The 13,166-nt window shown below is 39.2% G+C and overlaps 1 protein-coding gene across 3 annotated transcripts in view; it reads left to right on the forward strand.

Annotated features, from left to right (window-relative positions):
* Window positions 1-13,166, forward strand: part of LOC140212063 (A disintegrin and metalloproteinase with thrombospondin motifs 14) — a 236,392-nt gene that overhangs the window by 198,704 nt on the left and 24,522 nt on the right. For all 3 annotated transcript variants that reach the window (XR_011889636.1, XM_072282531.1, XM_072282530.1), the window contains exons 15-19: window positions 738-818; window positions 1,135-1,298; window positions 2,919-3,084; window positions 11,098-11,230; window positions 11,382-11,589. Coding sequence is in view for 2 of the 3 variants with exons in the window: in XM_072282531.1 (XP_072138632.1) it covers window positions 738-818; window positions 1,135-1,298; window positions 2,919-3,084; window positions 11,098-11,230; window positions 11,382-11,589 (752 nt within the window). In the remaining variant the exon portion in view is untranslated. The remainder of the gene's footprint in view (window positions 1-737; window positions 819-1,134; window positions 1,299-2,918; window positions 3,085-11,097; window positions 11,231-11,381; window positions 11,590-13,166) is intronic.

Consider the following 13,166-nt stretch of genomic DNA (forward strand, 5'->3'; position numbering starts at 1 on the left):
GAAGGCATATGTTAACATTCATTTCAGAGGACTAGAATATAAAGGCAAAGATGCAGGCTTTATAAGGCATTGGTTAGATTTCAGCTGGAGTATGGCGAGCATTTCTGAACCCCTTATCTAAGAAAGTATGTGCTGGCATTGGAGAGGGCCCTGAGGAGAATAAAAGGGTTGACATATAAGGAGCGTTTGATGCTTCGTGGCCTATACTTGCTGGCGTTTAGAAAGATGGGGGAAATATCATTGAAGTCTTTTGAATATTGGAAGGCCTAGATATAGTTGATGTGGAGAGTATGTTTCTTATAGTGGGATAGTCTAGGACCAGAGGGCACGGCCTCAGAGTAGAGGGAGGTCCATCCATAACAGCTGAGGAGGAATTTCTTTAGCCAGTGGGTGGTGAATCTGTGGAATTCATTGCCACAGATGGCTTTGGAGGCCAAGTCATTGAGTATATTTAAAGCGGAGGTCGATTTGTAAGGTCAACAAAGATTATAGAGAGAAGGCAGGAGAATGAGGTTGAGAGAGATAGTAAATCAACAATGATGGAATAGTGGAGCATGCTCAATGGGCTGAATGGCCTAATTCTGCTCCTGTGTCTTATGGTCTTATGGAAATAAATACCTGTTAGTTTGTTTAACACTTCTGTGCAGTGCTTGGGAGGCTTGGAAATATTCTCAGCTTTCACAGTGTTCAAGTCAAACAGGTAGAGTAAATGAGATGTGATATTTTATATCCTTCAGGGATGTTCAAAATGTTTGAAATACCAGCTGGAGCAAGACATATTCAAATAGAAGAAACTGAACTATCGACAAATCTAATTTGTAAGTTTTTCCCTGCAACTCAGTACTTGAGTCTGTAAATTGTTTCAGTCTTTTCCGTGTTGGATAAAACTCCAAACATCAGCAAGATTTGTTACCATAGAAATTAATGCAATAATCCACCAGAATTCATCCTTCCTCTTTTATTACCTGACAAGTGAAGAAATGTAAATGTAAGTGTATCTGGAAATTGAAAGTTTTGTTATGCTCAGCAAAAAAAAAAATTAGTTTAAAAAAACTACTATTCTAAAATATTTAATGTCATCTCTGGGGCAAGTTACAGTATATTAAGCATTTAATGATTATATCTTTTGAACAGCTGTGAAGATTCAAGCATCTGGTAATTTCATTCTCAATGCCAAAGGTGAAAATGCAAAGCCAAAGATATTTATCGAAATGGGTCTGGAATGGGAGTACTCTGTAGAAACTGACAAGGAAGTCCTTAAAACCAGTGGCCCACTACATGACAGCATAATTATTTATGTAAGCAATGCAAGATTCGGTTTTCCTTTCTCAGAAGAAATAACTTTTCCTTCTCCTCTCAGTGTTCTAACTCATTCCAAGATTCTATTTTTCTAATACAGTCAATTCTAGTTAATTAGAGCACTTCGGGACCGATATATTTTGGCCCAATTAAGCGGCTGCCCCAGTTAGCCGAAGTTTCATGGAAATAGTTAAAAAGGTATAAAAAAGATATACAACCATTTAACTGAGTAACAAGTTAAGTATTTAAATGAAATACAGAATTAAATAGAACAGTACCAAAACTACTACTGTACTATAAAGTAGTATATTAGTTCTTAATAGTTATCAATGGAGGAATTAATTCAGTGTTCACTGCCATGTTCTTTTGATTGACTGTAAATGAACAGTCAGCACAGACACATGGTACAGATAATGGCTGCCTTCAAACAATGCTTTTGATGATTGTCAATACCTTCAGATTCTTCGTAGTTCCTAACTAGTGTAGTGAAATCATTTAATTTTCACTCATTTCTGGCATCTCTAAGCCCAAATGCTTAGAACCACAGTGAGCGAAAGTTTCTGAATTATCTTACTACTTCTTGTTAACTAACTATCACTAGCAAAAATCGTTGCTTTTCGAAACCAAACACAAGTGCCGCTATTTAAAAACTGTTCACTCTAAGCATGGTGTAGTGTCTAACGGCCACACGACATACACACGACTAACGCTGGTTAGAAACTTCTCGGCAACAGTCTCCTGTTCCAGTTAAGCGGCATAGTGTCCCAAATAAATGAGGCTATTTTCTTTATTAGATTGTGCTCTTTTAAGAGTTGTCCCAAGTAAATGGCTGTCTAAATTAACCAATGGCCCAATTAACCCGAATTCACAGTATTTCATCCCAAAGCCCAGTTTAATGCTAGCCAAGACTGAATATAGAAAAGTTAGTCAAAGATGGGGTTATTATCTACCAAAAGCTCACATAAATTTCTTATACTTTGTTGTTCTTACTCAGGCTCTCAGAAACCCTGCCCTCTTCTCCATATACAGTACATGATCCTTACTTGATACTGCCATATGTATATATATTTTATAACTAAATCCTCCTTAGCACGACCTATAGTCAGACATATCAAATGTCTCGATTCCCCTATCCCAATCAACCTTTAATCACAAGTCCACCACCCTACTGATTTTGTTTTTCATAACACCAACCTCTGGCACAGTCAAGTCATTAACAGATTTCCTCCTTCATCTTCCCCATTCTCCCTTATCCTTAAGACTAATAGTAAGTCTCTGGCTCATTGCTGCCAGCATTTGACTCTCACACAAAACCATTCTCCCACTCATGACCCTCATCTCTAATGCCTGGCCTCGATTGCTCTTGACTCTCTGAACCCAGACCTTGCTCCTGAGCATTTTTCTTCATGTACTCTCCAATGGAATAATGAGTGATGATAAAGTTGGTGTATGAGAGCCTAATGCCTTAAGCCTCAGATACAACTGAACTTTGGACACAGGCCCACACCCAAATACTATAAATGATCAATACAACCATGAAAACACCAAGGAAATTCTAGGCCATAGGGTGTGGATTTACTGAAGCTTACTTAAATAGAAGGGGTGTTCTCTTATTTCAGATTACCCCACAAGGTAAAGATGCTAAATCAAATATGATGTACAAGTATATTATTCATGAAGATCTACTTCCTGTGATTGGCAACAACAATGTTCTCCTGGAAGAGACTGAAAATTATGAGTGGGCTTTAAAGAGTTGGTCCCAATGTTCAAAAGCCTGTGGAGGAGGTATGTTATCAACGGCTTTGATTACAGCACTATGTTTCATGTTTATTAATACATTTTGTCTCACTCCACTTAACTGTGAACTGGATTTCCCACTTTAAAAACTCAAGGCCATAAGAAATTCCACGTTAAAACTTAATACATTAGGTGCAAGAAAATAAGCAGAAACATTTCCATCCTAACAACAGCAGAGTTGTGAAAGTAGGTGCCAGACGAGGCTTTTAATGCCAGCCATATAACTATGGTATGCTTACATTCAGTTTAATGTTTTGTGAATCCATGCTTGGGAACTATTCTGAATTTTCAGCTGCATCTGAGAATCCCTGGAGCAAAATGAAACTACCTCAACCTGTTATACAAGTAGGCTTGATCCATTAGCAGAGGTCCAGGATATTTGGATTAAATGCTATTTATTTCAGAAGAAATTCTTATAGGCCTGATGTTGATCCTAAAATTAGTAAAATGGAATACATTAAAGTTTTCAGAAGAATAATTTATAGATCAAATAACTGCAGTGCATTATGTTTGGTAGGTAGTTCCTGAGCAAAACCAACTGTGCTCCTATAAAAATGCAATTATTTGATAGTTTAAAGTAGTATTTTGCATAATATAATTAGAATTAGTTAATTAGTACAGATCTGTACTACTGATTCAAAACATACTGGACCACTGAAATTGCCAGTTGACAGAATGCTAGACCAGAGTTTCAACCTGTACAAGCAAGGAAACAGTGAGTTTCTTTTTAGCTGCTTAGAGTGCTGTTGCTGAATGCTATTGTATTTTGTGAAGACTTCTTCACAATGTAATAAAAACTAAGAACTTTTCCATTTTATTTCTAATTACTTAGACTTCTTGAAGCTAGCCTTTGTACTGTTATGTGCCCATGGGTTTCGTTTACTGTGAGTGTCACTTTAGGAGACGCCTGGATGAGGCGGGACTATGATATCAGTATAACAAGCTGCGACAGACTGCTAAGATTTTCAGTGGGAAGGAGAGGGAGAGAGAGAGAAGAAGGACTTTGGATTGCAAACTGCCAGTAGGAGTTTGCTGTGAAATTAGTGAAGTCTGATACTTTGCCAAGCCCAAAAGATTGTGTTGTTTAATGGATTAGATGTATGACTGTCACTTGGTATCGATATATAATCCATATATAGATTTTGTTGGAGTATCCTGTGGCACCACTTTCATTAACCCTTACCTGGATTCGGGTGTGTTATGTGGTGACCTCTTGGAAGAAGGGAAATTCTGTGACTGTCACCCTGTGATGTTTTACATGGATTTCGGAATGACTCGACGGATAAGATCTTCGGCAACTGTTATTTCGTTTACCCAGCATGGAACCTGTGGAATTTCTTTGTAATCGCCTTCTCTCTACATTTTAATGTGGATTTCCAAATCTCCCCCATCGCTTATTTCATGGATTACTGGACCCTTTCCTACTTTGCCATCTTAAGACTTTAAGAACTGTTCCTAAGCTTGATTGTTTGGGAGACACACACACACTCACACGCATAACACTGTTAACTTCTGTTTATTTTGTTTAATTCTCTATATTATGAGTAGATGCTAATAAGGATAGTGGTTTTAACATTAAAACCTGACTCAATGTGTAATCTATTGAAGCTTATTCATTGATTGATTATCGATCTCATTGGTCAATTCCTTTTTGATTGACTTCTGTGTGGAAACCAGCAGCAATGGAGATTGAGGGATTTCTGGCATCGCCAACCCCTGAGGCATGGGGGACGCCAGAAAGGACGACTTTTTGGCCACTGCTAAAAAGCTGGGACTTACTGCGGTAAAGCTGGCTATGAAAAAGGTAGAGATTCAGAGGAGAATGGCTGAGCACTATGTATCTACGAAGGAGTTTGAAGGAGCAGTGTTAGAAATGTTTCCTGAAAGTAAATCAGTTAACCCTGTGCTTCAGTTGCAGCTGGAACAATTAAAGTTTGACCGAGAGAAACTGAGGATGAAGCTGAGGAAGATGAAAGACAAAGACAGTTCGAAGCTGTGGAAGCAGAGAAACAAAGGAGGTTTGAGCTAGAGAAGTTAGAGAATCTACAGCAACGGGGTCTAGCGTTTGACTCTGATGATAAGTTTGTTGCCAGTCGGGAGGTTAAATTGGTTCCTCCATTTGATGAGGCTGAGGTTGATAAATACTTTCAGCATTTTGAGAAAGTAGCTCAGGCTTTAAAGTGGCCAAAAGTTGGTTGGCCTGTTCTGTTACAGAGTATAGTTAAGGGTAAGGCTCAGCAGGCTTATTCTGCTCTATCAGTTGAAGATGCAGCTAATTATGAGATTGTGAAGCAGGCTGTGCTCAAAGCTTATGAACTGGTTCCAGAAGCCTATAAACAAAGGTTTAGGAATTTGAAGAAATCTGTGAACCAGTCTCATGTGGGATTTGCTTATGAGAAGGCTGTGTGTTTTGAACGATGGTGCACATCTAAAAATGTGGATGGTGATTTCGACAAATTGAAAGAGGTGATTTTAATTGAGGAGTTTAAAAGGTGCGTCCATAACGACGTAAAGACATATTTGGATGACAAAGGGTCTCGGCCTGAAACATCAGTCCTGACGAAGGGTCTCGGCCTGAAACGTCGACTGTACCTCTTCCTAGAGATGCTGCCTGGCCTGCTGCGTTCACCAGCAACCTTGATGTGTGTTGCTTGAATTTCCAGCATCTGCAAAATTCCTGTTGGATGAGAAGGATGCTGCCACTTTGCAAGAATCTGCTAAATTAGCAGATGAGTTTGCTCTAACTCACAAGTTTAAGTTTACCTCGAGTAAGACCTTCCAAAAGGGTAGCATGAACAGTCAGGGTAAACCAGAAATTAAATCTGGGACTAGTGACAAAGGTAAGGATGAAGGGAAGCAGTTAAAAGAGAAACATTCTGGTCCTATTTGTCACTATTGTAGGAAACCTGGTCATGTTATGGCTAACTGTTTCCTCTTGAAGAAGCAGAAAGAAAAGGAGGCAGTTCCAGGTGCTTGCGTTCAACACTTTGAAACACCTATAAACCCACAGGGTTGTGGACATGTTGATAAAGCTCTGTCAAAGGCTAAGATGTGTGGCCTGGTTAGAAAAGCATTCCTTTCTTTTATGTCGGATGGGTTTGTGTCAGTGAATGAGGGGGTCACCTCCGGTACCAGTGAAAATTCTTGGAGATACTGGGGCTTCTCAGTCACTTTTGTTAGACAATGTTCTAAAGTTTAGTGATGAGACTGCCATAGGTGAGGTAAACCTTATTAAGGGTATTGGGGACGACATTGTTCCTGTACCTCTGCACAAGGTAATTTTGAAGTCAGAGTTAGTTTCAAGACCTGTTAAGATAGGACTATGACTCAGTTTTCTGGTGCTGTTTTCTGTTGTTAGGGAATGATCTAGCAGGTGGTAAAGTTGTCCCTGCAGTGCAGCTGACAACTAAGCCAATCACTGATGATCCAAAGACGGATTTGGACATGTATCCATCCTGTGCGAGCTATGGCCAAGAAGCTAGCCCATGCGGATGGTTCTGTGCAGAATGATTCTGCTACCCATGATAGCCCAAATCGGGATTCAGATTTTGATGACTTGTCAGCGACTTTCCTATCTTCATTGTTTGACCAAGATCCTTGTAGTAGAGCTGACTATAAAGGTTTGTCTTTGTCCAGGAAGAAGTTTATAGCAGAACAGACCCGTGACACTGAGATTGCAGCCTTGAAAGAAAAAGCTGTCCCAGGTGATGAGATTGAGATTGAGAAAGTGCCAGTAAGGTATTATTTCAAGGATGGGAGTGTTAATGAGGAGGTGGAGACCAACTGATATTCCTGCAAGTGAGGAATGGGCAATTGTTCACTAGGTTGTAGTTCCTAAAGTTTATAGGAATGAGATTTTAACTTTGGCCTAGTATGCCCTTGGGTGGCTATTTGGGTATGAATAAAACTGTGAACAAGGTTTTGAAATAATTCTTCTGGCCTGGTTTGAGGAAAGATGTAGCGACATTTTGCCGAACTTGTCACACTTGCCCAGTTCTGGATAAACCTAATCATGTCACCCCAGTGGCCCCACTGCAGCCTGTTCCTGCATTTGATGAACCCTTTTCTAAAGTTATTGTGGACTGTGTTGGCCCATTGCCAAAGACTAAAGCTGGCCATCAGTATTTGCTAACCAACATGTGTACAGCATCTAGATTTCCAGAAGCAATACCTCTCAGGAATATAAAAGCTAAAACCATGTTGAAGGCTCTCATAAAGTTTTTCACCTTATTTGGTATACCTAAAGGAATCCAATCTGATCAAGGAAGTAATTTTATGTCAGGGTTATTCCAGCAGATAGTTTATAAACTGGGAGCCAAACAAATTACATCATCTGCGTACCATCCAGAATCCCAAGGGGCCTTAGAAAGATTTCATTCTACCCTCGAAACCATGATTAAGACATTCTGTGTTGAAAATGAGAAAGATTGGGATGAGAGAGTTCACTTGCTTTTACTTGCAGTAAGGGAGTCAGTGTAAGAGTCCCTAGGCTTTAGCCCCTTTGAACTTGTGTTTGGACACCGGGTCCAAGGACCTTTAGCATTATTAAAGGCACAGTGGGTTAACAGTGGCCTGCATGTTAATTTGTTAGGGTATGTTTTGAAATTCAAGGGCAGATTGAAGAGGGCTTGCGATTTAGCAAGAGAAAATTTAAAATCAGCCCAGGAAGGAATGAAAGCTTGGTATGATGAGAGCCAGAATGAGGTCATTCCAAGTGGGAGATAAAGTGGTTGTTTGGTTTCCGGTCCAGAAAAATCCTCTGCAAGCAAAATTTCACGGTCCTTCTGAGGTTGTGTCTAAAGTTAATGATGTGTATTATGTAGTCAAAACACCAGATAGACGAAGGCCAACGCAGCTTTGTCATGTAAGCATGCTGAAATTGTATTATGAGAAACAAACAGCAGCTGTGACTGTTTTTGTCAGTAACAATGAAGCTGACCTCTCTGGGAACTTACTAGCTGACCCATCTGAGGCCTATTTTAAATCAAACATTATTTCAGCTGGATTGATGAATTCGACTATTTTGGAAAATCTTGATGAGAAATTGGCTCATTTACAGTCACAGCAGCGGCAGCAGATGAAGCAGTTAATTATGAAATTTAGGGATTTGTTCCCTGATGTCCCAAAAAGAACCACAGCAGCCTCACATGATGTAGGTTTCGGCAATGCTAAACCCATAAAACAACATCCATATCACATGAATGTTGAAAAATGTGGACTTGCTGAACAAGAAATTGAGTATATGTTGGAAAATGGTATTAGGCATTCTACTTCAGATTGGAGCTTATCTTGTGTTATGGTACCTAAACCAGATGGTAGTATCAGGTTTTGCACTGATTACAGAAAGGTGAATGCTATGACAAAAACAGATGCTTATCCCATCCCCAGAGTGGATGATTGTGTAGACAATGTTGGAACAGCTAAGTTTCTTACAAAGATCGATCTGTTAAAAGGGTATTGATGTGTTCCATTAACCGATAGAGGTAGAGAAATTTCTGCATTTGTAACACCTACTGGGTTGTATGAATACAATGTTTTCCCATTTGGAATGAAAAATGCTCCAGGAATATTCTAGAGAATGATTAATTCTGTAATTCAAGGGTTAAAGCACACAGATGCCTATATTGATGACTTGGTCATAGGAAATGACATATGGGAAGCCCATATCTCCGCAGTGGAAAAGCTGTTTGACAGGCTCTCAAAGGCCAATCTTACAGTTAATTTGGCTAAAAGTGAATTTGGCCATGCCACTGTGACATATCTTGGTTATGTTGTCGGTCAGGGCAGGTTGGCTCCTATTCAGGCAATTTCTGAGGTTCCCATTCCAACCAGTAAAAAAGCACTTGGAAGATTCCTGGGAATGGTCGGATATTATTGCAAGTTCTGTAAAAACTTGACTAACTTCCTGAAGACGGGTGAAAAGTTTGTTTGGACAGAGCCTTGTCAGCAGGCATTTGATAAATTGAAAGCCATCTTATGTCACCAACCTGTGCTCAGGTCACCTGACTTTGCAAAGCCATTTTCTATAGCTGTGGGTGCCAGTGATGAAGCTGCAGGATGATTGTGATGATGTTGACCATCCTGTGGTTTACTTTTCAAAGAAATTTAATGAGCATGAAAGAAATTATTCCACCATAGAGAAGGAATTATTATCACTTATTTTGACTTGCAGCATTTTGCTGTGTATGTTTGCCCAGCTCAGAAACCACTTGTCATAATCCATTGGTGTTTCTGAGTAAAGTGAAAAACAAGAATAGAAGTTGTTAAATTGGAGTTTGATTTTGCATGAGTATGATCTCATGATAACTCACATTAAAGGTAAGGATAATTATAATTGCCAGTTGTCTTTCCAGATGTTAACTTGCGATGTACTCTTAATAGTGGAGTGGAATTTGTTATTTGCTTGTATATGCTGCTGCAATATATATTAGTCTGTAGCATGCTGTAGGGTAACCATACATGTATTGTTTCACATATTGTAGTTTGCAGTTAAAAATTTTGCTCTTCTAGATCAAAATTTTCTTTTTTGGGGGGAAGGTGTTAGGTGCCCACGGGTTTCGTTTACTATGAGTGTCAGTTTAAGAGACGCTTGGATGAGGAGGGACTATGATATCAGTATAACAAGCTGTGATGAACTGCTGAGATTTTCAGTAGTAAGGAGAGAGAGAAAGAGAGAAGAAGGACTTTGGATTGCAAACTGCCAGTAGGAGGTTGCTGTGAAATTAGTGAAGTCTGATACTTTGCCAAGCCCAAAAGATTGTGTTGTTTAATGGATTGGATGGTCACTTCATATGATCCGTACATGGATTTTGTTGGAGTATCCTGTGGTCCTGCTTTCATTAACCCTTACCTGGATTCGGGTGTGTTATGTGGTAACCACTTGGAAGAAGGGATGTTCTTTGACTGTCACCCTGTGATGTTTTATGTGGATTTCAGAACGACTTGACGGATAAGATCTTCGGCGACTGTTATTTCGTTTACCCAGCATGGAACCTGTGGAGTTTCTTCGTAATCGCCTTCTCTCTACATTTTAACGTGGATTTCCAAATCTCTCCCATCGCTTATTTCGTGGATTACTGGACCCTTTCCTACTTTGCCATCTTAAGACTTTAAAAACTGTTCCTAAGCTTGATTGTTTGGGAGACACACACACACACTCACACGCATAACACTGTTACCTTCTATTTATTTTGTTTAATTCTCTATGTTATGAGTAGATACTAATAAAGGTAGTGGTTTTAACATGTAATCTATTGCTGCTGGTACGTAATCTTGCAAGATCAGTAGAATCCAGCTGTATTGTAAATGAAAATCTGCAGATACTGGAAATCAAAAACAAATATAAAAGATTCAAGAAACATTCAGCAGCATCCATGTAAAGGAAAACAGAAATAATATTTCTGGTTGATTATGTTGTCATTACAAGGAAAGGGATAATAGGAATATCTCTGATAGGGTAAGGCTAGTATTGCTGTGAAGTTGTTTTCGAGGATATCAAATTGGTGTGTTAACGGGGGCGGTTAGAAAGAACACGAACAAAAACTATGAAATAAGGACAGTTAACAGATGAGAATACAGACAGAAGTTTTTGTGTTTTGGGAATATATCAAGAATGTCAATTTCAAGACCAGTGTTGCTGCATGGTTTACTGCCTGTAAACTCTTTAAAGATTTAAATATGATTGTGCCATACAATTATACATTTTGGTCTTAATCCAAAATGTTGACTGCCTGTTTCCCTCCATGAATGTTGCCTGACCTACTCTGTTCTCCAGCAACTTGTTAGTTGCCCCTAATTTCCAGCATCTGCAGTCTTTTGTATCTCCAGTTATATATTTCACTTCTTAAAAGGTAGCAGTAAAGTTACTTCAGCTATCCAGTTCAAAAGGAAGTCTTTAATTTGTAGTATAGTTAAAAAACAAAACTCCAAATTGAGATTTTGTGTATACTCTACATATTATTTTACTGCAATATTATAGTGATATTGTAATAATATTTTCAGGCATACAATATACAAAATATGGATGTAGACGAAAAAGTGATAGTAAAATGGTTCAAAGGAATTTCTGTGATAACGACAAAAAACCAAAGCCTATAAGGAGACGTTGCAACCTTCAAGAGTGCACTCAGCCATCGTAAGTACGATGTTACTCCTTTCTTATTTGGAAACTGTGAACAAAGTTTCAAACAGATCTTGCCATTAAAGGACAACCAATTGAAAGTATCTGTCAGTGTTGATTATTAATGTTGTACATTGTTTACATGTTTATTTTTGATTTTTTGCAGGTGGTTAACAGAGGAATGGGGACCCTGTAGTAAAACTTGTGGGAAAGTAGGATACCAAGTAAGAATTGTACAGTGTATCCAATATCTTAATGAAGGTGCCAACAAAACAGTGCACACCAAGTACTGCGCGGGAGAACGCCCTGACAATCGAAGGCCATGTAACCGCACACCGTGTCCAGGGCTGTGGCGGACAGGAGCTTGGTCTCAGGTACAAATATCTTAATTCTTGAATAAATTATATTCGTCTGACCGTTATAAACTTGTCAAAATGTTTAAATTTGTGGTTCAATTAAAAGTCACTGGCAATAAAATAGTCGCTAACAAGAAATAAGTTGGATGATCTTGTTGCACTATTACAGATTGCCAGGTAGGATGTTGTAGCCATCACTGAATCGTGCCTGAAGGATGATTGTAGTTGGGAGCTGAATATCCAAGGGTACACATTAAATGGAAGGGATAGAAAGGCAGGCAGAGGGAGTGGTGTGGCTCTACTGGTAAAGAATGGCATCAAATCAGTAGAAAGATGTGACATAGGATCGGAAGGTGTTGAATCCTTGTGAGTTGAGTTAAGAAACTGCAACAGTAAAATGGACAGGCCTCCCAACAGTGGCTGGGAGGTGGACCACAGATTACAACAGGAAATAGAAAAGGTGAGTCAAAAGGGCAATGTTGTGGTAGTCATGGGAGATTTTAACATGCAGGTTGATTAGGAAAATCAGGTTGGTAATGGATCTCAGAAGAGTGAGTTTGTTGAAGACCTAAGAGATGGCTTTTTAGAGCAGTTTGTCATTGAGCCTACTAGGGAATCAGCTATATTTGTTTCTGTGTTATGTAATGACGATTAGCGAGCTTAAGGTAAAAGAACCCTTAGGAATCGGTGTTCACAATATGATTGAGTTCAACTTGAAATTTGATAGGGAGAAAGTAAAGTCTGATGTAGCAGTATTTCAGTGGAGTAAGGGAAATTACAGTGGTATGAGAGAGGAGTTAGCCAAAGTAAATTGGAAGGAGCTGCTGGCAGGGACGTCAGCAGAGCAGCAAGGGTGTGCGTTTCTGGGAAAAATGAGGAAGGTGCAGGACATATGTATTCTAAAAATGAAGAAATACTCAAATGGTAAAATAGTACAACTGTGGCTGACAAGGGAAGCCAAAGCTATTGTAAAAGTAAAAGTAAGGGCATACAACAAAGCAAAAGTTAGTGGGAGGATAGAGGATTTGGAAGTTTTTAAAAACCTGCAGTGAGCACTAAAAAAATCATTAGAAGGGTAAAGATGAAATATGAAAGCAAGCTAGCAAATAATATCAAAGTGGATAGTAAAAGTTTTTTCAAATATGTTAAAAATAAAAGAGAAATGAGAGTGGATATAGGACTGCTTGAAAATGAGGCAGGAGAAATAATAACGGGGGACAAAGAGATGGCTGATGAACTAAATGAGTATTTTGCATCAGTCTTCACTGTGGAAGACACTATCGGTATGCCTGATGTTGTAGTGTACGAAGGAAGAGAAGTGGGTGCAGTTACTATTACAAGGGAGAAGGTGCTGAGAAAGCTGAAAGGCCTAGAGGTGCATAAGTCACCCGGACCAGATGAACTGTACCCTAGGGTTCTGAAGGAGGTAGCGTTAGAGATTGTGGTGGCATTAGAAATGATCTTTCAAAAATCATTAGGTTCTGGCATGGAGGTGCCAGAGGACTGGAAAATTGCAAATATCACTCCACTCTTTAAGAAGGCGGCAGAAAGGAAATATAGACCAGTTAGCCTGACCTCAGTGGTTGGGAAGATGT

This window comes from Mobula birostris, chromosome 18 (genome assembly GCF_030028105.1).
Source record: "Mobula birostris isolate sMobBir1 chromosome 18, sMobBir1.hap1, whole genome shotgun sequence".
NCBI classification, from domain to species: domain Eukaryota; kingdom Metazoa; phylum Chordata; class Chondrichthyes; order Myliobatiformes; family Myliobatidae; genus Mobula; species Mobula birostris.